Genomic DNA, 26,044 nt, shown 5'->3' with positions numbered 1-26,044 from the left:
CAAAAGCAGTAGTATCCCAAAGGCTATAAATGAAGATGTCTAAGGTAGACAACAGTACTTTGTAAGAAATGTGATAAATTAAATACACACACACACACACACACACACACACAAACTATTAGATACAAAGCTGAATATGTTTATAGGCAATTTCAGTTAAAGAGATAGTTTAAAAATCTGAGTTCTTATTACTAAAAAAAGCAATGCAATGTATTTTTCATTGAATACTTATATCCATTGTTCATCAGCATTACATTTACAAATCAAAAGCTGCTAAGGTAATGGGTTCACATTTTATTTCTTTTTTTTCCAGAGCCATGAGGAAGGGTACATATCTCTTTTGTCCTCTTTGCCATTTCCAAATAGTAATTTGTTCTTTCTGTGAAAATTCTAGCCTCTCTAAAGTTCATGCCATTAGGCAATACTTACTTCTCTACAAACTTTTGCTTTTCTCCTATGTTCATGGAAGATTTTGGCTTCTGGCTTACTGATTTCTTCACCCTGCACTATCAGTGCTCCACTGAATACCTGAGAGGAACCCTCTGCAAATCTCTGGGGTTCTCCCTCTGTGTACCTTTCTTTCTGGCGCAATGTCTGTGAAGTCTAACTGCCTTGGTCTACCCACGCTGTCATCTGTGTCTCCTTAACCGTGAGTGTCCACTGAGCTCCATCTCATTTTCCTCTCCCTGTGCTGCATCTAGAAACTGTCAAGGCAGGAAGTTGGGCAATCGGAAGGCTCACTCCATTTGTTTCCCATCCATCAGAGATTGCTGTTGTTTCCTGATATTTAGTGTCTTAAAAACCACTGTTTCACATATTTTGTCTAGGTTTTTCAGTTGTTTCAGGCAGGAGGGTAACTTGGCCCCTGTTACTCCATCTTGTCCAGAAGTGGAGTCACTGGTTTCTCTAAATTAATGGCCCAAACTGGACACTAAATACCACTTCTCAGCAATTCTATTTTGTTTCCCAAATATATCTACTATTCTGTTCTCATAGATAAGTGGTTCTTAAAGTATGGTCCAGGGACCCTGGTGGGGGGTGGTTCCTGAGGGTTCATGAAGTCAAAACTATATTCAAAATAACAAATACTAAGACAGTATTTTCCCTGTTTACTGTCAACTCCACACAAGTATATAGTGGATTTATCCAGAGGCTAAATAAGGTGTGAAAAGATCACTGCTTCAACAGGTAATGGAATGTGTTCTTATATATTCCTACATTTTAAAATCCCTTGTTTTTAATTTCTAATATAATAAATACTAATAGATATGACCCACATATACAAAAGCTCTTTGAGGTCCTCAATACTTTTGAAGATTCTTGAGACCTAAAAGTTTGAGAACTGCTGTCTTACATGATCATCTTGTACTGTTAGAGGAGACACTTAAGTCCTTTTCTTCATGTTTCCAAAGGGAAGATGACATTTCCCATTCCATCCTCAAGAAGAAGTATAGAAGGAATTCTTCCAGCTTTTTTCTGCCCCTCAGTCATTCCTCCTTACACTTACACCTCATTTGTTAATCTTGGAGAAAAACTCAGCATACTTAACTGGTCCCCTTGCAGTTCTCTCCTTCTTTTAGAAGTCACCTTACCTAAAGAATAAATACATTTTCTGCTCCCCTATGAAGAAGCAGGGTGGGGCCTGTGGTGGGCTGGTAAAGCTATCAACTGTAGGAGTAAAATACTTATATTAAGCCCATTTGGCTGCAGATCTAAAGGTACATTCTCCAATTAGCTTTATAAGTAATGAAACTGGTATTTTGACCACCATCTATCTTTCTTCCCTGGCTTTTTAAAAATATATTCTGAAGTTAGGGAAGGCAGGGTTAAGAGGCATTATACCTTATCTTCCCCTTTTCGACCTCTTACAACACATCCTCCATCCTTCCTTTGAGCTGATCACCTGCTCTCACACTACACTAAGAAAACAGAAGCCACGAGAGGGAATTCCCTCAGGGTTCTACTACCAGATCTACAAACTTCCTGTACTTGTAACCATCTCTCCAAGCTCATTTCTCTTACAGTAGAAAAAAGTGTCCGTATACTCATACAAATGTAAACAGTATCACTTGCACTCTGAATATCATTTCCTCCACCTCTCCAGCATTCTGTTTTTGATACTCGCTCTCAGCTCTTGCACAGATAATCTCTGACTCTCTACTGGATCATTGACCATCATGCACAAAAATTCTAATATTATCTCTTATCTCTAGGATTTTTTTTTTTTTTTTTTTAAGAAACAGCATCTTGCTTTGTCACCAGGCTGGAGTACAAATGCAGTGGCACAATCATAGCTCACTGCAGCCTCAACCTTTTGGGCTAAAGCAGTTCTTCTGCCTCAGCCTCCCAAGCAGTTAGGATTATAGGCATTGTACTATGTCTGGCTAATATTTTATTTATTTATTTTTTTTGGTTGAGACAGTGTCTTGCTGTGTTGCCTAGGCCAGTCTCAAACACCAGAACTCAAGTAATCCCTCTGCCTTGCTCTCTCAAAGTGCTGGGATTATAGGCATGGGCCACTGTACCTGGCCATAGGAATAAATTTTGACCCCATATTATACTTTAGCTATCACCTTATTTTTTTCTGCTTCTATTCAGAGCCAAGCATCTTGCTGGAATTGTCCATACTTGCCTTCACTTCTATCTATTGTTTTAAATGTACATCAGTCTTTTGTTTTCATATCTTTACTAAAACTCCATTTATTTGGGTTACCAGTGATGACAATGTTGGATAATCCTATTTATCTTATTTGGCCTCCTGGCAGATTAAACATGTCTGACTATTCCTGTCTTGACTTCCAAGATACAAAGACTATACTCTCTACTATCCTCTCTTCCTCAATCTTTTTTCCTCTTCCTTCTCAATTTCTAAGTGGTAGAATGCCTCCGAGCTCTACTGTGGGTCCTCTCTTTGCTATCTACATTTCCTTCTTAGGTGAGCCAGTTCAGACTATCAATATGTTGGTGATGTTCCATTTTATATTAGGATCCTGGCCTCTTCCTGGAACAACAGATTCATGTCTTGTTGTAGTAGCAGCAGCAGTTATTATGACTATTTCCACTTGCTGGCTATTATAAACAATGCTGCTATCACTAATCACATACAAGTCTCTGGGTTAACGTATGTTTTCATTTCTCTTGGGTTACCTGTTAATAGGATTGCTTGGTTGTATGGTAAATTTATCTTTTATTTTTAAGAAACTGCCAAACTGTTTTCCAAAACGGCAGTGTAATTTTATATTCCCACCAACAATGTATAAGCATTTTGGTTTTTCTACATCACTGTCAACACTTGTTATTTTCTGTGTATTTATAGCTATGTTTGCGGGTATGAAGTAGTAACTCATTGCAGTTCTAATTTGCATTTCCAAATGACTAATAATATTAAGCATCATTTTATGCGCTTTTTAGCTATCTGTGTATCTCCCTTGGTGAAATTGAAATCTTTTACTCATTTTACATTGTGCTTTATGTTCTATTATTGAGTTGTCAGGGTTTTTCATATATTCCAGAATCAAGTCCTTTAGCAGACACATGTTATGCAAATATGTTCTCCCAGTCTGTGGCTCTGCTTTTCTTATCTTTTCGGAAATGAGGTCTTTCAATGTTGCCCAGGTTGGAGTGCACTAGTTTTTCAAAGGCATGATCACAGTGCACTATTATATGTCTTCAAACTTCTGGGCTCAAGTGATCCTCCTGCCTCAGTCTCCTAAGTAACTGGGACTAAAGCTGAGGACACTAAATGCCTGGCTTTCTCTTCTTAATAGTACCTTTTGAAGTGCAAAGTTTCCCATGTTTTCAAAGTCTAATCATAAATATTTTAATGAATCCTGTTTGTTGTTTACATCATATTTAAGAATTCTGCCTAATCCTAGGTCATGAAGATTTTCTTCTACATTTACATTTGGATGTCTGAACCATTCTACCTCTGAAATATTATCTTAATTCTGTAACTCTACTATCCCCAGAATTTCCATCTAATTAGAAAATTCCTTCTGGGAGCTGTGGCTCACGCCTATAGTCCTAGCACTTTGGGAGGCTGAGGTGGGTGGATCACGAGGTCAGCAGTTCCAGACCAGCCTGACCAAGATGGTCAGGAGTTCAAGACCAAGCCTGATCAAGATGGTGAAACCGCATCTCTACTAAAAATACAAAAATTAGCTGGGAGTGGTGGCTGGCACCTGTAATCCCAGCTACTCAGGAGGCTGAGGCAGGAGAATTGCTTGAACCTGGGAGGTAGAGGTTGCAGTGAGCGGAGATTGTGCCACTGCACTCCAACATGGTGACAGAGTGAGACTCTGTCTCAAAAAAGAAAAAAGAAAAAAAAATTCCTGAAAGTTTCTTTTCTAGCCTTTTTGCTTCCACTTTGGCTTCCTCCAATCAACTTTCCACACAGCAGTAAACATTTCACCTAAACTTCTATCAGGTCATGTCACTTCCCAGCAAAACATACTTTAATGGCTTTCCATTGCACTTGGAATAAAAATCTAACCTTTTTATGATGGCCAACCACCTCTCTCTTACGTCTCCAATATAATCTAATTCCTTTCCTTGCTCACTATATTCCAGCCACACAGGCCTTCTCACTGTTCCTTGAAAATATAAAACTTTTTCCTCTTCTAGGCTCAGAGCCCTTATGCTTGCTGTTTTGTTTGCCTGAATACTTTTTCTTCAGCATTTGAATGACTGACTCTTTTTCAAGCTTCAAATCTCAGCTCAAATGTTTGCTCCTAAAAAAAGGCCTTTCTTTGCCTCCCTAAATTAAGTCTATGACCTAGCTTATTTCCTTTTAAGACTGTCACAATCTGTATCTTGCTTATTTATGTGTTTTCACTCTGCCTTCTCAACTAGAATGTGAGCTAGCTACAGGAAGTTTGTCTTGTTTACTACTCTGTTCCCAGGGCTCACTCCAGTATGTACACAGCATACAGTAGGGGTTCAAGACATATTTGTTAAATATATGAAGGAAAGTGTTAGTCCTATCACATGAGTTCTTTTTGTTAGAAATTCTCAATTCTGCTCTAGAAGGAGTGACTCCAATATAAATACTATGATAGAAGAGGGAAAAGAATTTAAACAACTTCTAGCTAGTCATCTAATTTGCACAATTTTTTAAAGGAATATTTTATTCACAGTATATTAACTACTTATGTAATTCAAAGAGTCCAGGTTAAAACTATATACTCACTTAAGAAAGATGGTCTTTCATCTGGATTTTGTGCCCATCCACTTTCTATTAGAGAGATCATATGTGCCCGGTGAGGTGTATCATATGGCAAACTTTCTTCATTAATAACAGGTCTGTGTCCTTGTGACACACTATACATTATCTGCAAAGGATTGGTGACGTCTGTCAAAACAAATGGACTGCATCTGTTAGAAATATATTATGATTCAGCATATTACTTACATTCTAAAACTAAAAGAAAATAAGTGAATATTAAAATTTTAGGAATAATTCACTACCCTTTTTTCTGTAAAAGAAATGTATATATCCCAAACCATTGCCAGACTTGTCTGATTCCTTTGGAAGGAGTTTATATCCTCATCTCATTAATTCTGGGCTTGGCCATGTGACTGGATTTGCTCAACAGAATATTTGTAAAGCAGAGCTGAGCAAAACCTAACAGAGCCAAGAAAGGCTACAGCAACTAATATTTAATGTGAATGAGAAATAAATGCTTTTTTTCTAAGCTAGGCAGATTCTGAGGTTGTTTTTTGTTACGCAACAAGCTGACCTACTACGCAAACCTCAAAGAAATAAACATTATTTTCAAGGAATAAAAAGGACAGATTAGTCTTCAGTGTTTGCTGGTCTTTATATAATTTTACAGCTAGAATGGAACTTGGAAATAGTAATTTAAAATTCTTATGCAGGTGACAAAAACGAGGACTTAAGAGATTGTGTGACTTGATCACAGAGATAATTACTATCAGAGCGGGAATTCAAGTCTGGGTTTTTCTGATCTTTAATCCAGTACATTTTCTAACATAGTAGACTCACAAATGGATCCTTAACCCAGTATGCTTTGTAGTATGTGATGCATTCACAATTGATAAATTATTGTTTTAGTGTGTTTTCCACAAAATGAATAAGCAGATTTAAAATAACATGATTTTTAGATAGTTCTAAGAGTGACCTACTAACATGATGTTATTGAGCATAAAAAAGTCAAAACATACTTACCTTCAAAAGGCTGTTTTCTGGATAATACTTCCCATGTTATAACTGCATAGCTGTTTAACATAAGAACACACATGTTATGCATTTTAAATGACCTCTGCATAATAAACTAAAATAGCACTAATTTTTAAAAGCTGACTGTGAAGATACCATTTTTGCAGTGATAAGGCAGCAAAGAATTACTGTATACAATGAAGGTGATGAATGCTCATCTAGTTTTGTTTTGAAAGAAAATCAATTTTAAGTTAAAAAATTAGGAAATTACTGTAATAAAGCTTAATGTTTCATGCAAGATTAACTTTTTGTGGATGATTTAATACTGGGATTAATTAATGAACACCCATATAAGCTATGCCCTTTAATTAAATGATAATATTTTTCATACAGAACAAAGGGCAAGAAAAAAATTCTCGTGTAGCTCTATTCTACTGACTTTTTTCTGCTCTCAGCGCTCTCTTCTTTGGTAGTGGAAATAATCTACCTACAATTTAGCTTCAGTTGTCAATTACAGGGTTACGCTGCATAGAGTTTATAATTAGAATAAATGGTTAAATGGGATATAGGAATTTTGCCACACCCCAACATTAACCATGCATTCAAAATGGACATATGGAATTTATTACTACCAACACCTTGTGTTACAGGAAGAGTGAGGAGTACAGAGGGAATTCCTACCCAAATAAAGGAATAATATTTCCTCATTTTTCCCTGACAGAGAGTACTGAAATTGTATATAAAGGCAGAATTCACAAAATGAATGACTAACAGATTTAAATTGGCCTATTTTTATAGAATCAAACCAGCTTTCAAGAATTGTTGGGTAGAACATGACTTTTGCCTTAGGAAGATATTAATACATTTTCCCTTCCCTCAGTACATCATTCAAAATGAATTTAAAAAACCAGGAGACAAAATATAAAAGGACAGTTTTTTACATTCATACAATGTGAATGTAAAAGACACTGTATGAATTGTTTTATTGCAGCCACTAAAATGCATTGGCTCACTTTGGATTTAATAAGAAATAAAAATTAAAATGCTTTTGAAGAAAAGGAATATGCAATTTAATTAAATTTATAGTTTTCTGGTAGAGATAGAGCATTTGTTCCTAAAATGATTCATTTTTAACAGGTTATTTATTAAAGATGGCAAAAAGCCATTTAAAGAACTATAAAACATGTTAATAGAAAATTTAGAGTCTACTTTGGCATTCATTAGTATATTAAAAGAGCTAAGCATAGCTTATAAATGAGGTGAATGTCCCTATCTCCTAAAACTACGTAAATAATCATCTTCCTTTTTTTCTGGTTAAATAACCAGCGTCAAAAATAATGTGTTATGCTTATTACTGCATTATGAGATTACAAGTAATATGCATCTGAAATATGAAAATACGATCTTCTCAAACCCACCAATTTGTTGAATAAAAAATTCACAAACATACAAATATTAGGGGTTCTTTAAACAGAAACATCCCCAGTATGATTAAGAGTTGTCTATTTATCTAAAAAGATGTATAGATATGAAAGGCTAAAAGGCTGAACAGGTTGAGAAACTTAATGCTAAAATGTCAGAAACCACTATTTCCCTCTGCCTTTCCAAGTCACATATGACAAAAATCCTTAACTATATTATAAAGTGATAGGAATAAGAAGACACGCTTTAAAATTTCTTTAAAGGATGCAAAAATTTCTTAAAGCAAGTCATTAAATTTCTTTAGTTTCAAAATCATTAATCACTGTGGCTTCCAGTTTATTTTCACCACAATTATGAGAGAAGAATAAAAATCAGTTTCAAACGTAGCTTCAAAATTCTGGTGGACTAATTTTGTGTCTGAGACAAGGTTAACTGAGCAAAAGCAACTTTACCTGTATATATCATGCTTGATACTGGCCCTTGATTTTTGCCCAGGTTCATAGTTTTCAGGTGGCATATAGATAATTGTCCCTCCTTCTGGCGCAGATTTGCTACTTCGTGATTGTGAGAGGGACATCATGCGCCATTTTGATAAACCAAAATCTGCAATCTGTAAGGGAAAAGAACAAATAATTGAATTAAAAATTTTTCTCTTTAAAAAGTCCAAAAGTCAACTATCTTTGTGTCTATTCACTGCATTTAGTTATCAATTGAGAAAATGTTATATATTTTAATATTTTATTTCTATGTATTCCGCCAGATTCTTACAAAATTAAATTCCATAGTGCTGAGCCAAATAACTCTAGAAGCAATACATAGTGACTTCAAGTTTAATATAACATTACAAATTTCAAAAGAGACTAATTTTTGAAAATTAAAGAGAAGCATTTTTTATCTGATATTCTCAATGAATGAGTACCTTGCACACCTTACTTTTCATGATATATAGCTTGATACCATAGGCTTTCTACATCTCAAAGAGCTGCTAAGTCTACTTACATCTCATACAATTGTCACTGACCATTTTTTTACAATTCTGGTTTATACAGTTGTATTCATAATGCCCTAAAGGTAGCATCCCTCAATTATGAAATAAGCAAAATCTCAATAATATTAAAGATAATTATTATACAATTTTATGCTGATCACTAAAAGAAGTATTTCGTGGAAACAGTATAATTGCACATAATGCATATTTATGTCCAATACAATGGTTGCCTAAAGAATTATCAGTGACAATATTCTGTGCCTTTGAAATGTCCTTTATAGTTATATTTCAATTGTAAATCTTGTGCAGATATTATACAGTATCTTATAACTCTTAATATTTAAAAGCTTCCTTATTTATTTTTTAAAATGTAAGACAAAATATTAAGAACCAAAATAATATTTAATACACAAGGGAGTATGGGAAATCCTTGAAGACATTTAAATTACTTAGAATATTTTACTGTATACTTTAGAATTCAGCAGAGTGAAATGCACTCCATGCAGCACATCATTTGTTTCCATTGTTTACTACCTACATTTTTTACTGGTTTTAACAAAATACATAATTTTTATTAGCATTTAGATGAATTTGAGATTTAAAAAAATGTGACCTCCACCCCAAAAAAGGAGGGGTAGAATAAATGAATCTTTCATTCATTTGCTATAATAAAAGAGTAAATTTAAGGAAAAAATAAAAATAAAAAATTTAAAACTGAATTCACAGCAAAGGACCAAGTATATGCTATTGATGCATGAAAAGGAAGAGGTCATTAACTATTACTCTGCTTTTGTTTTCTCTATCAAGAATAGTTTCTGGTCCGAGATGAAGAAAATAAAGTCTAAGGAAGTTGGAAAGTTATGCAAGTATCATATATTTCAAGTTATTGAGATAATTTGCAAATATCCCCTTTTGCAAATCAACATTTGCAATCTATAGAAATATATGGAGTATTCTAAAGTACACAACCTAGGAACCTAAGGATAGGTCTGACATAGTTGTAGGAGCCACCCTTAAATTCTGGTGTTTTAGTCCTCTCACACTGCATCAAGTCTCTCTTTTTAAAGGGCCTTAATTTCATTTATAAAGGAGAAGCCCTCCTGGTTTAATCACCTCTTAAAGGTCCCATCTTTCTTAATAATATAACATTGGCAACACCTAAAGTTTACAGGGGACACATTCAAATCATAGCATTCTGCCTGTGGGTCTCCTAAAATTCACATCCTTCTTATATACAAAATATATTCATTCCTGCCCAATAGCTCCCCATAGTCTCAACTTGTTCTAGTGTCAACTTTAAAGCCCAAGTCCAAAGTCTCATCTAAACATCATATGGGTGAGACTCAAGGTACAATTCATCCTGAGGCAAATTCCTTTCTAGTTGTGAGTCTGTGAAATTAAATAAGTTAAGTGCTTACAAAATAACCCATTCCGAAAGGAAGAAACAGGAAAGAAAAAAGGAGTAACAGGTCCTAAGTCAGTCTAAAACTGAACAGAGCAAACAACATTAAGTCTTAAGGCTTGAGGATAACCTTTGACTCCAGGTACTACCGTCTGGACACACTGGGGTGGGGTTGAACCCCAAGGCCTTGGGCAGCCCTGCCCCTATGGCTTTGCTGGATATAGCCCACACTTCATTTCTTATGTATTGAAGTCACATGTTTTGGTATTCCCAGGCTGGTGCTGCATGCTGGTGGCTCTACAGGTCTGAGGTTCTAGGGACAGCCCTGCGCCCACAGATCCACTAACCATTGCCGTAAAGGATCCACCCCAAAGCAGATCTCTGCCTGGGCCCCGAGCTTTTCCAAGGCACTTTTTAAAATTTAGGTGGAAAAAGCCATGCCTCCACAGCTTTTGCCCTTTGTACGCCTGCATAATTAGCACCACATGGTTGCCATTCAAAGCTTACTGCTCTCTGGAACAGTGGCATGAGCCACATCTGGGCCCATTTGAATCACAATTGGAATTGCCAAGCAACACACGCTGGGCCTGTGATAATAAGCATGGCAGCCTTGAATATTTTTGAAATGCCTTTGGGGGTCATTCTCCCACTGTCTTGATGACTAGCGCCTATCTTCCTTCCATCCATGCTAATTTCTTCATCAAACAGTTACTTGGCCATGCTCTTGTTTACTCTCTGAAAAAGGATTTTTTATTCTTTACATGGTCAGTCTGAGAAATTTCCAAATTTTTACATTCCAATTCCTTTCCATCTGAGACTTTTCGTCAGAATAGTCTTTATCATCCATATGTCCAGGAAGATTCTCTTCATAACCACTCAAGTAATCTCTAAAAGAAGGAAGGTTTCTCTACAGACCCTCTCTTCACTTCTGAGCCCTCATAGAATTGCCCTTAATGCTCTCTTCATGGCAGTCTAGGCTTTCTCTGGCATTCACTTCAAAAACTATTTCAGCCTATATGCCATTATGCAGTTCTAAAGCTACTTCCACATTTTTAGATGGTTGTTATAGAAACTCCTTACTTTTCTGGTACCAATTTCTGTCTTAGTCCATTTGTGCTGCTATAGCAGAATACTGCAGACTGGGTAATTTTCAAAGAAGAGAAATTTGTTTCTCACAGCTCTGGGGGCTGGAAGATTCAAGATCAAGCCACTGACATTTGGTCTGGTAAGCGCCTGCTTGTGGCCTCCTCATGCAGTAGAAGGCAGAAGGGTAAGCTACCTGAAAACTGGATGAAGCCTTTTTTTTTAAGGGTCTCAATCTCATTCAGGAGGAAGGGAAAAGCCCTCGTGGCCTAATTACCCCTTAAAGGCCCCACCTCTTATACTATCACATTGACAACACCTGAATTTTGGAGGGGGCACGTTCAAACCATAGCAGCTGGCTTAAAAAATTTAAAAACATTTACAAAAAGGGGTATTTTATAAGTATGTAGAAAACGAAAAAGCTGGCAAAAATTCTGAAAAAAGAAATTATTGGAACAGTGGTCAATTTCTGACCTTGTGTGATATATCCCAAGTTCCTACCACAATGCCTAGCACACAGTAGTTGCTTCATAAACATTTATTAAGTAATGACCAATTTCATTTCCTTTTTTGACACTAATAATACTGTCAAAGAGTAAATGTATAAATGGTTTATATATTATAAAATATTTTAATGTACTTTAATAAAAATATATTAGATTTCTAAGTTAGTAGGCCTATCTGGTGTACACAGAAGAGCAGGAAATCGCACATTTGTTCGTTCAGCAAATAATTATTGAATATTTCTATATGGCATGTGCTGGCTATGTGTCAGGTAATGAAGTAGACTAAATTTCTGTCTTCATGGAGCATACATTCTAATTATGGAAGATAGTCAATAAATATATTAATAAGATATATTATGTCAGATGGTGAAAAATATGACGGAGAAAGCATAAATCAAGGTAAGAAGAATAGAGAGGGACTAGGTGGGTAGTAAGAGAAAGCCACTCTGAAAATGAGGATGAAGAAGATGACTAAGTCGCTAAGAGGAGTTAAGCAAGGACTTTCATAAAATTTTTAAGGACAGAACAAAGAAATATGGGCTATATAAAGCACTTTTAGGAGTATTCCAAACAAACTGAGTAAGTATTCTCCAAAAGCCTGGATTAACAAAAGAACTGATATTGACCCAGAGGAAGGTTCTTAGGGCCATGTGGTACAGCTCTGATTCAAGCTCTGTACTGGCTCATATTTAACCATCACTTAAAGATACAAAAAACTAGCTAATTAAATTTGAGGATCACACAAAACTTGAAGAGAAACTTAAAACCTTTGGATTACAGAAATAACATTCAAACGGTCTTAAGAGACTGAAGCAATTGCTCCAATCTAAGAAGATAACATCTGATCATATCTAGAAAATATTCTATAAAGTAAACGATAAGGAGAGGTGGCTTAAGCAATAATATGTGGGAAAAAGAACCTCTGAGGGTTTTTTGTTGACACTAAGCCCAATTTGAACCATGTGATATGACTACCCCTGGAAAGCAGATGAATTATTAAGGAACTATTAAGTATTTAGGGCCAAGGAAGTGACACTTTCAAGTGACACTTTCACTAAATTCTGCATTCATCAAAGCACACCAAAAATAGTACTGTGCTCCATTCTGAGGATCAAAATTTAAGAGAGATTTAAACAAACAGATGCATCTATATAGCACCAAGGATTAAAATCCATGTAATAAGAAGTGACCTGAAGGAACTGAGGGTATTTATCAGAGAGATGGACAAAATGCACCTGTATGTGAGGGGTTGGGAGACAGCTCATTGCAATATTCAAGTATTGAAAGGGCTGTCCTATGGAAGTAACTAAATTGAATTTATTTTATTCATCACAAAAAGTTGAAGTAGGATCAATGGATGGAAGCAACCAGGAAGGAGTTTTAGTTGATCATTTAAGAAAATGTCACAATTATTCAATTAAGGATGTTAAGACTCCCTGTTACAGGATAACTACTTTGGAGATGGATTGTTGTAGTGAGGGCTCAGAGTACTAGGTGACCAAGAAGGTACTTCTACTTGATGGTTCTATAATTGATAGATTAGTTTCACTTTTTCTTAGTAATACTGAGGCAGCAGCTTGCTTCTCTCTCCCTTCCCCTACCATTTTATTGCAGAGAGAGGAGTGTCTTCAATAAAAATTTTTTTCCTACTTACTTTTTTCTCACATTTTTTGGTTTTAATTTTCCTGTTGTTTCAAATTCTCTATTACTAATTTATTTGAAAATTGTTTATATTTACCATAATTTTCTGATTACCTATGTTATTATAAGAAGTTTAGCAAAATTATATATAAAAATATGGTGTTACATTTAGTATTAATTACTCAAAAACTTTTAATTTACTTTCAGTTAGATGTAGAATAGCTGTGAAATCACAATAGCCAGTGTCTTCAGCACTTAAGTCTTGCATCTTAAAACAAAAATGAATTGAAGATGCATCACAGATTACATGTATTACATGAAACTATAAAACTTTTAGAAGATAACAAAAAAGATCTTCAGTAAGTAGAACTTGGTGAAAAGTGCTTAGAAATGACAGCAAAAGCATGATCCATAAAATAAAAAAGATTAACTTCATTATAACTAAAATTTTTGCTCTCTGAAAGTCCTTGTTAAATGGATGAAAAGATAAACTATAACGGGGAGGGAATATTTGCAAACTACATATCTGATGAAGAAGTACTAGTACAACAAATACAGAACTCTCAAAACTCAACAGTGAGAAAACCAAAGAATCCCTTTAGAAAATGGGCTTAAGACAGGAAGAGACATTTCACTGAAAACTATATATGGGTGGCAAATTAGCATATAAAAAGGTGTTCAATATCATTAGCAGTTAGGAAAATGCATATTAATATTAAGAAGAAATATCACTATGCATCTATTAGAACAGCTAAACAGAAAAGAGTGACAATACCAAATACTGGTGAGGATGTGGAATAGCTGGATCTCTCACACATTGCTGGTGGAATGTAAAATGGTACAGCCACTCTGGAAAATAGTTGGATACTTTCTTTAAAAACTAAACACACCCTTACCATATGACCCAGCATTTGCATTCTTGAGCTCATTTATCACACAGTAATGAAGACTTATGTTCAGTCATAAACCTGTACATCTTTATTCAAAGCAGCTTTATAATAATTAGTCCAAACTGGAAAAAACCAAAATGTTCCTCAAATGGTTAACTGTGACACTTTTATACTATGGAATACTATTTATCAATAAAAAACAACTATGATACAAGAACAACTTAGATAGCTCTCAAGAGCACATTATGTGAAGTGAACAAAGCTAATCTCAAAATATCACATACTATGATTCCACTTATATAGCATTTTCAAAATGACAAAATGAAAGAGATGGAAAGCACATTAGTGCCTGTTAGGGGTACAGATTGTGGTAGGGAGGAAGTGGGTGAGGTAGCATGAGTGGTATCTTTGTGGTGATGTTATGAGTAGTGCTGTACCTTGATTGTTGTGGTTACACAAATCTATACATGTGATAAAGTAATAGTACTATGTACACACAGTGTATTAATGTCAAATTCCTGGTCTTGAAATTATACTGTTATTATGTGTGACATAACAATGTGGGAAACTAGATGAAGGAGACATAAAACCTCTTATTACCTTTGCAACTTCCTATAAATATATAATAATTTAAAATAAAAAGTAAAAAAAGGTAATCTTGACAATTCAATTAAGAAACATAACGGCTTTGTATTTCGTATCATAATTCTATCTCTGTCTAGGAATAACTTCCTAATTGCAGTAGGAAGAAGAATAGAAGATAGAAATTAGGGGCTATGGAAATTATTATTCATCAGTCCCTATCTTTAAGGAGAGATATGAAATCAGCTAGGCCGAAGAAATAACTAAAAAGTATTTTTAAAACTATGAAGGACAAGGAAACAGATAAACTTTTTAAAAAGTAATTACCTTAACATGAAATTCACTGTCCAATAAGATATTCTGAGTTTTCAAGTCATGATGAAGTAAAGGAGGAGTCATATTGTGCAGGTAATTTACACCAAGCGCAATTTCATGCAGGATGCGAAACCTCAGTGGCCAAGCAACATCAGGATATTCAATTTTCTTCATATATATGTGAAAAGAAATAAAATGAAATTAGTCCAAATTTCACTAGGTTTCACACTTAGAAAGTTAAATATTCCATGAGGAAATACCGTATAAACTAAGGTAAAACCATACACTTATTTTTATAAAACAGCATCAATTTGATAGGGTTTAACATTTTCATGTCTTACTTTCCTCACTTTATAGAGAAAATCGCAATAACTTTATAGCACCAATACTTACTTTTAGTTTATATTGGTCATGCAACTACAGTACATGGCTTTGGGTCTTCTTTCTTCAGCTAACACAGATCTCAATTATTTTGTGTCTGTACATAGCCAGAGTCATATGCTTACACCCACATCCACCACCCCATTCTATGTCTTAATCAGGTAATTTGAGTGCACACAAATACATACAAAATTACACACAATTTGTTTTTAGGAAATACCAAGCCATTCATTAAAAAATTATATTTTAATTTTTCTATTAATATAAAACCGTACTTTATTATAATAATCACTGCATAAGTAACAAATTATGACAATATTGACTAAGCATTAATTTATCATACATTTAATTATATAATTAATATACCTGCATTCCAGCTTAAATAAGCCTTTGTTTTGTTTTTGTGGAAAGGACAGTCATTTTTGTTTCTAAACCTATATAGTACAGAAACGCTTAAAATGTAATGTTTTATTTTTCATGGTACTCAAATAATATCCATCTGAGCTTTCTTAAAATAAATGTTTTCTGAACATAAAAGTTAATGTAGCTTCCCAGGAGAATGAATATACTCCGGATGATCAGGCGATTTGGGAAGATTGACAATGAATCACCAGCCACCATGCCACATTTTTCTAAATGCTATGAAAAAGACTGTTTCTACCGAAAGTACAAAACCGTTCTTGACAAGTTTTTCTGCAAATGCGTCAGCTTATAGTTCAGTGATCAATCTAGCAGGGTGGGGAGTAGCTCAAAATATTTTAGATAGTTTAAGATTCATTTTGAGTTTTTTCAATGAATTTTGTGACGCTGGGGAGGGTTCTTCAAGATAAATTCCACCCTAAATAATGCAATATAGGAAACCAAAAGAAACACAAAAGACTAATGCAGAATATTACTTTCTCTGGTATACACAGAGACCTGTCCCCTAGAGAAACTGAAACTTTTAATCTGTAAAAAAGGTAACTTTTTCTGAAAATTATTTTATTTTCAGTAACCAGGCCTCTCTGCAGCATAGTGTAATATGGAGGCTTGTGATCATGGAGACAAGGGAGGAAAGTGCTCACCCTTTATTTTATAATTTTTTTCAGGAGTTAACAATCCCCCTAGAGGAGGCTGTAGAATTTCCAATGAGCTGCAAATTTGGGTGCCAGGGTATCTACTGGAGTGTGAGAAGAAAATATTAGATTTCTACTTATACTCATTTCTCAACAAAAATAAAAGAGAAATTGTGATATATTAATATTTGTATATTGGTTGCTGTGGTAGTTACACAAATCTTACAGACTGACACCAGTTACTTATTCCATCCTTGTTTCAAATGGTCACAAGTCATGAGTAGAATGTGATGTATTCTGAAACAAAGAGAAGGTACTCTATGACTGACTGACAATGGCACCACTTTTCCTTGGTCACTTACAGCACATTGTGTTACACTATAATTTAGGAGTATCCACTGATTGAATTTTGTAGATTATTACAATTTTAATTAAGTTAATCCTCACAAAATGGACCAAGTGATTTAAAAAGATTTATTGAAACTACAGACTCATAATATTAATAATGTAAGCTCAAGCAAACACCCTTAATTGAATACATGTATTTTGAGAATGAGGATTCCTGGATTTGTTTACTCATGAAATCCACAGTCAAAGAAAGAGTGAATGGTACCTTGGGAAAAAAGGTAAATGGCTCATACCACTGCCTATTATTAGAAAAGCTAATGTATCTGGCATTCAGAGATAATTTATTAATATTTGGCCTGCTAATTCAGAACTTTATGAACTGGTATTAGTAACATTAAATTTGAATTTGAAAGTGCTATTATTATAAAATAAAATATCACTTAACAGTGGATTTTACAGTGTACAAAGTTTATCTTTTCCATTTCTATCCATGTAGTATGCATATAAATACTAGAATTTGTTATAAATGTCAGGATCTAGAGTACAGGGCCTGAATCCACAGTGTTTTAATCAACACAAAAATGTCACAAAAGGTAAACTTTTATCCCTGTAATAGTTTTTCATTTTTCTTCGATTCATCTATATATCCCTAAATAATCTAATCAAATACAAAATCAAATTAAAATATAGTTTGAGTAATAGAAATGGCAATTATGGCCACTGAAAATGTGTAATACTTACCCTATGTAGGAGTTCATTTAATGATCCATTTGGCATGTATTCAGTAACTATTCCCAAAAATTCAGGCTCATTGCAAATTCCCAAAATTGGAAGAATATAACTAAATCTAGCTTTGTGTAAAATTTCGGCTTCTCTTAAGACATCCTTTCTTTCACTAAGAAAAGAAAATGCATAATTACTTCAAGTAATACAAAATACACAATTATCATGCCTGTAAGATTAAGCCTGGATTTTTTCATTAATTAGCTATGTAACCTCATGTAAATTATGCAACTTCTCTGCACCTTAGTTTCATCATATTTAAAAGAGAAATAATACCTACCCTATATATTTCATAGGTCTGTTTAGAGACCAAAATAACTTCTATAAGCCACCGATAGGTAAAAGTGCTATACACAGGTTATTATTATTGTACTTTTCCTAAGAAAGGGAAAGAACACAGTATTAACTTCATAAAGTCTATGTTAGAATAACTGGTGCTTGAACGAATTACAGGATTATGTTGTATTCAAATGAACATATTTTATTAGAATATTAAATTTTATGGTTGCATACCATGTAAACATCTTCCAAATATCTTGAATATATAAAATATTTAAATGTTATAGATTTAATAGCTGCATAAAAGTCAGTAATATTTATAAATTATATGCCAGAACTCAGGAAAAGAACACTGAGAACAGGTAAATGCTTAATAATATTAATAAATTGCTGGGGTAACTCTGGCTCCTAGGTTCATTTGCTTATTCACATGTAAAACAAATACATATTTAACTTTTTTTTTCCTACTTTTCTTTGCCACTTAGGCTAGAGTCCAGTGGTGTGATCACAGCTTATTACAGCCTGGAACTTCTGGGTTCAAGCAATCCTCCCACCTTAGCGTTCCCAGTAGCTAGCCCTACAGGCATGCTACCGTGCCTAGTTTTTTTTTTTTTTGTAGAGACAAGTTCTCACTATGATGTTGCTCAGGCTGGTCTCAAACTCCTGGGCTCAAGTGATTCTCTAGTTTCAGCCTCCCAAAGTGCTGGGATTACAAGTGTGAGCCACCTTGCCTGGCCACATTTAACTTTTATTATGAATAAAGAACTATGGTCAGCATTATGGAGAATATATAGATTAAAAAGATACAGTCTTTGCCTTCAAGTTGCTCAGAAATCTTTTAAGTAAAATAAAAATATAAGTCAGAATGTAAAATGTGCCACTAAAAGAGAAAAGGAAACTATGAGGAGTTCAGAAAAAAGAGAGTACATTTGAGGTTAGGGGAGTCATTTACAGAAAAGTAGGATTTTGATCCCAGCTATACCTTAAGAATGGACAGAATTTAAACATTGGAGAGAAGGTACCTAAGACAAATGAAGCCTCCCTTGAGGAGGGGATGTGTCTTTCTTTTTAACCTATATATGCCTACCACTTGGAACAGTGTCCTGTACATAGTAATACAGGAGATGTCCAATAGGTAGGTATCAAATGAATTCAAGGATGTTAAAGGGGGGGCTACGTTTGGGAAATTGTGAATTGTTTAATGCAGATCAGGATATGTAACATGAAAGGAGGAAAGGTGAAGAAGACAGGTTAGGGCCATATCTTAGTCTTAAAGCCAGGTTAGGGGGGTAAAACTTAATTTAGTAGTCATTAAATTGTGACTAATGGCGTTTTTTGTTTTTGTTTTTGTTTTTTTAACATACAAAATACACACTGGAAACTTATTTATTTTTGTGACACACCAGGTCTTGCTATGTTGCCCAGACTGGCCCTCCCTACATTGCCTCCTGAGTAGCTGGGACTACAGGGGTGTGCCACTGTGCCTGGTATGACTGAAAGCTTTTGAGTCAGGGAATGACAGTAGAATAAAATTTTAAGATGATTAACTTGGCAACAAGATGTAGGATCAGGAGAAAGTGGGAGAGTTTGAAATTCAGGTGTTAGGAGATTTTAATACCAGTTAAGATGTAAACCTAAAACCTAAACATAAAACTACAAAGGTAGCCGTGAAAATGGAAAGACAAACACTAGGTGAATAGAATGCCCGTGCTGTGGTGACTGACTATAGGGGATTAAAAAAAAAATGAAAGGGAATTAGAGATGTCATTATTTTTTTACCCTGGATGACTGGATGTGGGTTGCAGCAATGACAGAAATAGAAATGCTTCCAGGAGACGCCTATTAGGTAAGTAATGATGATAAATTAATTCTTACACCTCCCAAGCTCTGAATGAATGGTTGTTGAAATATGAACAGCAATAGACATTCAGGACTAGACTAAGAGGACTACTCTAAAAACAAACAAAAAAAAATCCAAAAAAAATCTTAGTCATTTATTTTTTGAATAGGTCATATATTTATATTTCTTAAAATTCAAGAGTTAACAAGAACGCATAAAGTGAAAAGCTTCTCTCATTCTCTCTGTCCTTCAATCACTTAATACTCCAACTGAAAGAAAACCAATTATATCAGTTTGTGAGGCCCATTTTAATTAAATGTCTATTCCCTAAATGGAAATAGGTCTGTATTTGCCCCAAGAGATTTGGGCCAACAAGACAAAGAGGATGACCCTGAAGATTCCTAGATACTAAGAACAATGGAGAGTGGATGCTGCAGAAGTCTCAGTGATACTTTACACACTCTTTCCTCCTCCCATTAAGAGTATGAGGCATTCTTCTTTCCACTGTGATCCTTTTACATGTCAGTCACTTTATATGCACTAGCATTCTACAATCAACCTCTAAACATAGTTTCATTATCTCCAGTTTATAAATGAGAGCACTGAGGCTCAGAAAAATTAATACTTTTCTGATGGTCACACTAATAAATGGCAGGGTTGGCATCAGATTTGAATTACAATCATGGGACCTTAAAGCCTGCATTTTTTTCTACCCTGTTGCTTGATCAAAGAACATCATAGTATGAAAGTTCTTGAAGACAGATTTTTGGCAAGACTGAGTGAGTGGGAAATTTTTTTAAAAGCCAAAATATTTTAAAAATTGATTTTTACATTTTGAAAACAAAGGTGTAAAGTACAGATTGTATAGTCACATCACCAAAATTAACTCAAAAATTCAATAAAAAAGTTATGTCATGTACAGGGTATTTGAACAACCAGTTGGATTCATTACTCATAAGGGGTGGGAAGATTGTTAGGGAAGGTCCACTCATTGGATAGAAGTCAGGTTATAGAGACTGATTCACCAAACATTAAAATAAGAATATGTAACACTGCATAAACTTATTTTTCTTTCAGGTCATCCAAAAAAACAATGCAAACATTGTTCTCCATAGCCCGAGAAACACATGCATTTATTATTCCAATTGTATAAGTGAGGAAAGAGACACCAGTGAGTCAACTGCACAGTATCGTCTAACACTCAGACTACATAAATACTGCAATGATAAGATCTGAGGTAACAAATTGGAGAAAAGAATGTGATACAGTAATGCCAGAGTGTTTCACTTGTCTTATGGCTTCCTCGAAGACAGAAGACAGAATTAATTTCCTACCCAATTCAGTGAAGAATTTTAGACTATGAAAATTGTTCATGAGTATGGGAAGGAAACTCCCTCTTCACTTCTTGGTCCCCAAACCACACAAAGTTAAATAAATCTTGAGAAGCAGCACCCCAAATGGGAGGATCAGTTGGCTTTTCAATACCTAATGGGTTCATCAGTGCTACATTTCCATGTAGTATTTACATAACTGGTTCTAACAATATATCTGTCCTCTCTAACTAACCACCACCTTTAAAAGTTGACTACAGACACACATACACACTTGCCCAGCACTTGCTCCACAGAATGTAAGGCCCAGAGTAAACAGACACCACACCTTGTATATCTCTTAATCTGAACAAGCTCTAGAGGTGTCCCAAATCTGTGCCATTTAGGCCATCCAAGCCTGACAGTGAGAGACAATGAAGAAAAGCCACAGGCAGGTGAAAATCCAGTAACTGGTAAGGCAGAAGCTGAGGAATTTATCTGATACGGCATACTCACAGCTTCTGGCCCATCAGGCATCTGTGGTGATGTATTTTCACATTAGATATAGGAGGAGAAGAGAATGTTGCAATCACGGATGTTAACTCCCTAAGAGCTGAATTCTGGGCCTAGTAAAATCCCTGTAGGAAGTAAAATACACAAGACTAGTGACCAGACCATTGATTAATACACAGTCACAGGTCTATGGCATGCGGCTGTAATGTTTCTCTGAAAACAGAAACTAATGTTAACTGCCCCTTAAAACCCGGACAAACTAATAAGTGAAAGCCATCTACAATTTCTGGCCATTTAACAGTCTTTTGATTCAATTTATTGTGGCAAAAATAGCACGCATTTCCTCTATTACAATCTTCCCTATTAGAGAAACTCAGAGTAGGAGAAACTGAACTGCTAGTATTGAGTCTGACATAAAACGCTCCTGACTACACGTTCCTGAATATACATAATACACCACAAACAAAACAAAAACAATAAAAAGCAAAACATCCCAGATTCTAAAGCAGCGCTGTTCAATAAACATATAATGTGAACACCACATACAATTTAAAATTTTCTCATGGCCACATAAAGTAAAAAGAAACACATGAAATAAATTTCAACATCTTATATTTAACACAAGATACCAAAAATATTATTTCACCATATAATCAACAAACAACTATTAATAAAAATATTATAAGTTCTTTTTTTTATATAAATACTAAGCATTCACACTCTGGTATGCATTTTACACTTAGGTCACATTTCAATTCGGATGGGCACATTTCTAGTGCTCAACAGCCAGCCACCTGTGGCTAAGAGCTACCTCTTGGACAGTGCAGCTCTACAGCCCGATTTCGAAAATAAGGAAAAAACAAAACAAAACCCACACCCACTATATATAAACACATCAATTTCAATAAACACGGCGTTTAGAGTTAGGCAGTGATTGCTGATTTTCGGAGTATGGAGAGAGGATGCCTAGGAGCAAGAGGGAAGGAGAGGAAGGGCAACGGAGAGATGCCTGGAGGAACGCAACTGCTGCATCTCCAGAGAAGTCGGTGCTCCCTACCGTGCCAGAGCTGGAAGGGTCAGTGCTCCCTACCTTCCAAGCTTGAAGGGCTGCCTAGAGGTGACCGGGTGGGGCCGGCCCCAAGCGGTCACTGCCATTTGGGCTCTAGAACCCGTTTGTTCGGGGGCTTGAGGGGGTGCAGGAGAGTTGGGGGCTGTTCCCGGAAACCTCAGCAGCTGCCTACCTGTCGAGCAGCGGGGTGTGGATGTGCAGGTGCTTCACGGCCACCTGGACGCGCCAGTCTGCGTGACGGGCGGACGACACAGTGCCCGAGGCGCCGCGGCTCAGGTAGCGCAGGTCGGCGAGCTTGTGGTAAGGTATGGTGGGCAGGGCACTGCAGATGGCCTCCCCGTTCATGGTTGCGGGCGCTCAGCCGGTTCCGGTGTGCCGCCTGCTTCGGCGGCTTCCAGGGCTCTCCCGCCACGCTCGGGGGCCCAGATCCGCCTGTGCACAAGCGAAGCCGGCAAGATCCTTACTGCCCCGCGACACTAGGTCACGAGGCCTCCCATTCCCCGGGCGGCCCACGTCAGCCGCTGTTTCTCCGAAGCAGAGCGGACTTCTTTTCTGAAGACTGGGGACAAGCCGTGGCGCCGCGGAGGAGCTTCCTCTCTCGCAGTCCCGGCCTTCCCAGGCGCGCGCCGCCGCTCGGTCCGGCAGTCCGAGCTCCTCCCTCCCCAAACTTCGCAGACGACGTCAGCGGCGGACAGCGAGGCGGGAAGAGGGGCCGCCCGCTCGCGGCCCTCCCTCCTGGCTCTCGCTTCGGCCTGCTGCCGGGATCCTCCGTCCGTTGGCGCAGCCGAGGCCGACGCCGAGGCCGAGGGGCTGGGGCGGGCGGCCGGGAAGTGGGAAAGAGAGCCAGAGGCACTCCTTTTGTCTTCTCTTCCCATCCCCCAGGTTTGGGAAAGTTTTCTTTTTGGGAAAGCCCCTCTCTTCGGCCCGCTGGCGGTGTCGGATTGGTTATCAGTCCCAGTCCCCCATTCCCGGGAGGATTCTACTACGGTCCGCAGGTCTTCCGGAAGTTGCCAAACCCGGATGGTAGCCGCGTCCGGGTGGGGGCTTTATTAGGGGGCGGGGGATTCTAATCTTCAAGGCTTTCCCGACTCTGCGCCTGCGCAGGAAGCGATTTGGGGCGTGTGGTGAATTCCGAGGGCTCCACACTTGAGAGGTTCTACACTCACCTGTCTACCTGGACTCCAATCTTCTCTTATTTCCAGCCACTTCAGGACTGAGAGGTGGATGACAACCCTGTCATAGTAGAGCAAGTTCAGGTGTTTAACACCTGTTACATGGGATCTGCCTTTCTCCCTCTTTTCTTACTTCCATAAGTTTATATGTACAGAAATTGAAAAATAACCTTGAAAGAGTCTATCCCTCTAACTCCAGGTAAGACTGCAAATAATTCTTTCTTATAAACCTGGGAGGAATGCAGTGTTTCATGCCAGCCAAAAAAGACTGCAAACATTTTTCCATCTTTCTGCCTTAAACACCTTTCTGCTTAGATGACTATTTTGTAAGGTATGAGTGCAAATGTTATATACAATACCAAGTCTATGCTAGGTGTTTAAGGAATTCTAGAGCTTCAGTAATAAGGAATGACTTGAATAGATTTCTGCCTACAGAGAGTTAATGCTTTAGTAGTAGTTTTGCATTACCTGAAATGAGAGTATCAATGTTACGTTTTACAATAGTGGGAGGTTGTAAACAACAGTGTGTTTCAAATTATCATTTATAATAAAATGTTCAGCACTAAATATTGGTTTGATACTCTGTGCTTTACTGCTTAATAATTTTTGTTGTTGTTGTTGTTTTCCCCTGAGATGGATTCTTGCTCTGTCACCCAGTCTGGAGTGCAGTGGCACTCTGCTTACTGCAACCTCCACCTCCCGGGTTCAAGCAATTCTCCTGCCTCAGCCTCCCTAGTAGCTGGGATTACAGACGCCCACCACCATACCTGGCGAATTTTTGTATTTTTTAGTAGAGACCGGGTTTCACCATGTTGGCCAAGTTGGTCTCCAACTCCTGACCTAGCGATCCGCCCACCTCGACCTCCCAAAGTGCTGGGATTAGGGGCGTCAGCCACCGCGCCCAGCCAGTAAGCTTTTTTTCTTAAAAACTACTCAGAAAACTTTTCCATTCATTCATTCATTCATTCATTCATTCATTCATTCATTCATTCATCAAGTCAGTTAATTAAAAACCTGAGTCCTAAAAAAGAGAACAACAACAAAAAATAAACAGGGAAGAAATGATCCAAATAATAATTTTAAAAATTTTGTCGGGACTGAAGGGCAGGGGTCTTCATATTTAAAGGACCCACTGAGTAAAAAGACCCACATTAAAACACTTCATTAAAAAGGTGAGAACACTAAGACTAAAGGGAAGATTCTAAACGTTTTCAGAGGACAAAAATAAAGAGTATGGGATTTAGAATGCCATTGGATTTCTTAACAATGTTATTAAGTCATTGTTATCCTAACGTACAATGAAGTGTAATTTTTTCAATATTCCAAAGGACAGTAACTTCCAACTTAGAATTCTATAGTCAAACTATCTGTCAAATATAAGGGCAGAATAAAAACATTTTCACATATACAAGGATGAAATACTTTCCATTTACTTTTTAGGAAAAAAAAAAAAAAAAAAAAAAAAAAAAAAAAAAAAAAAAAAAAAAAAAAAAAAAAAAAAAGCTCCTAGAGAATGTGTTCCAACAAAACATGGGAGTAGGCCAAGAAAAAGAAAGGTGGGATCCAGAAAACAAGACCAGGAAATTAAGAAGGGAAACTCCAGGATGAGAGAAATGTGGGAGAATTGGAGAGCAACCCATTTTCACTGAACAGGGAGGTGGCAGACTTCAAGAGAAAACAGTAGTTACAGTAATTGAAATGATAGATTATCTAATTTTGAGTATTTGAGAATTTTTTATATTGAAAGATGTTTGATAGATCCAATGAAATACAGGATAAAGTTGGAGAATGAACTGTAAAAAAATCCAAGGAAAAAAAGGAAGCAATTGTTAATTCTATGAAAATTATTTTAGAAGGGAAACAACATTTCTCTAAACTGTTTTGTGGTGGTGAAAAATGTGGAACTTTTCAGAGCTTTTGAAATGCTAAAATACATCTCTAAGAAGGAGAGAGCATGAAACGTAGAACTGCATGGAATTTATTTGTATTGTTAATTACATTACTTTTAAATTTATTTTTAAAAACCATATTCACATGGTTTAAAATTTAAAACAATAAGGACACATAATGCAATAGAAAAATCGAGTAAAGGACTTAGATCCCTTGAAAAAGAGGTGAAAGCTGCTCAACATCATTAATTATCAGGGAACCATGATTTTTAGCTACAGTGCAACACTGCTATCCAAATAGTAGAATGAATAAAATTAAAAAGACAGAATATACCAAGTGTGAGTGAGGATTTGGAGGAACAGGAACTCTCACACACTGCTCATGGGAGTGTTGACTG

The 26,044-nt window shown here is 36.4% G+C and overlaps 1 protein-coding gene across 4 annotated transcripts in view; it reads right to left on the bottom strand.

Moving 5' to 3' along the window:
* The window catches only part of RIPK2 (receptor interacting serine/threonine kinase 2), a 35,426-nt gene extending 12,177 nt beyond the window's left edge, over positions 1–23,249 (bottom strand). For 2 of the 4 annotated variants that reach the window (XM_017538046.2, XM_017538047.2), the window contains exons 1-6: positions 22,758–23,249; positions 17,533–17,686; positions 15,020–15,175; positions 8,053–8,210; positions 6,188–6,237; positions 5,189–5,350 (exon numbers count right to left, since the gene is read on the bottom strand). In XM_017538046.2, the coding sequence (XP_017393535.1) occupies positions 5,189–5,350; positions 6,188–6,237; positions 8,053–8,210; positions 15,020–15,175; positions 17,533–17,686; positions 22,758–22,930 (853 nt within the window). In that variant the 5' untranslated portion in view covers positions 22,931–23,249. Of the gene's footprint in view, positions 1–5,188; positions 5,351–6,187; positions 6,238–8,052; positions 8,211–15,019; positions 15,176–16,452; positions 16,793–17,532; positions 17,687–17,854; positions 17,953–22,757 lie in introns of those variants that run through there. The other 2 variants (XM_017538049.2, XM_037741849.1) reach the window with 2 other exon arrangements.
* Positions 23,250–26,044: the final 2,795 nt, after the last annotated feature.

Source organism: Cebus imitator, unplaced genomic scaffold (genome assembly GCF_001604975.1).
Source record: "Cebus imitator isolate Cc_AM_T3 unplaced genomic scaffold, Cebus_imitator-1.0 Scaffold109, whole genome shotgun sequence".
NCBI lineage: Eukaryota > Metazoa > Chordata > Mammalia > Primates > Cebidae > Cebus > Cebus imitator.
Note: the sequence above shows the minus strand (reverse complement) of the source record. Positions and strands in the feature narration are given on the sequence as shown.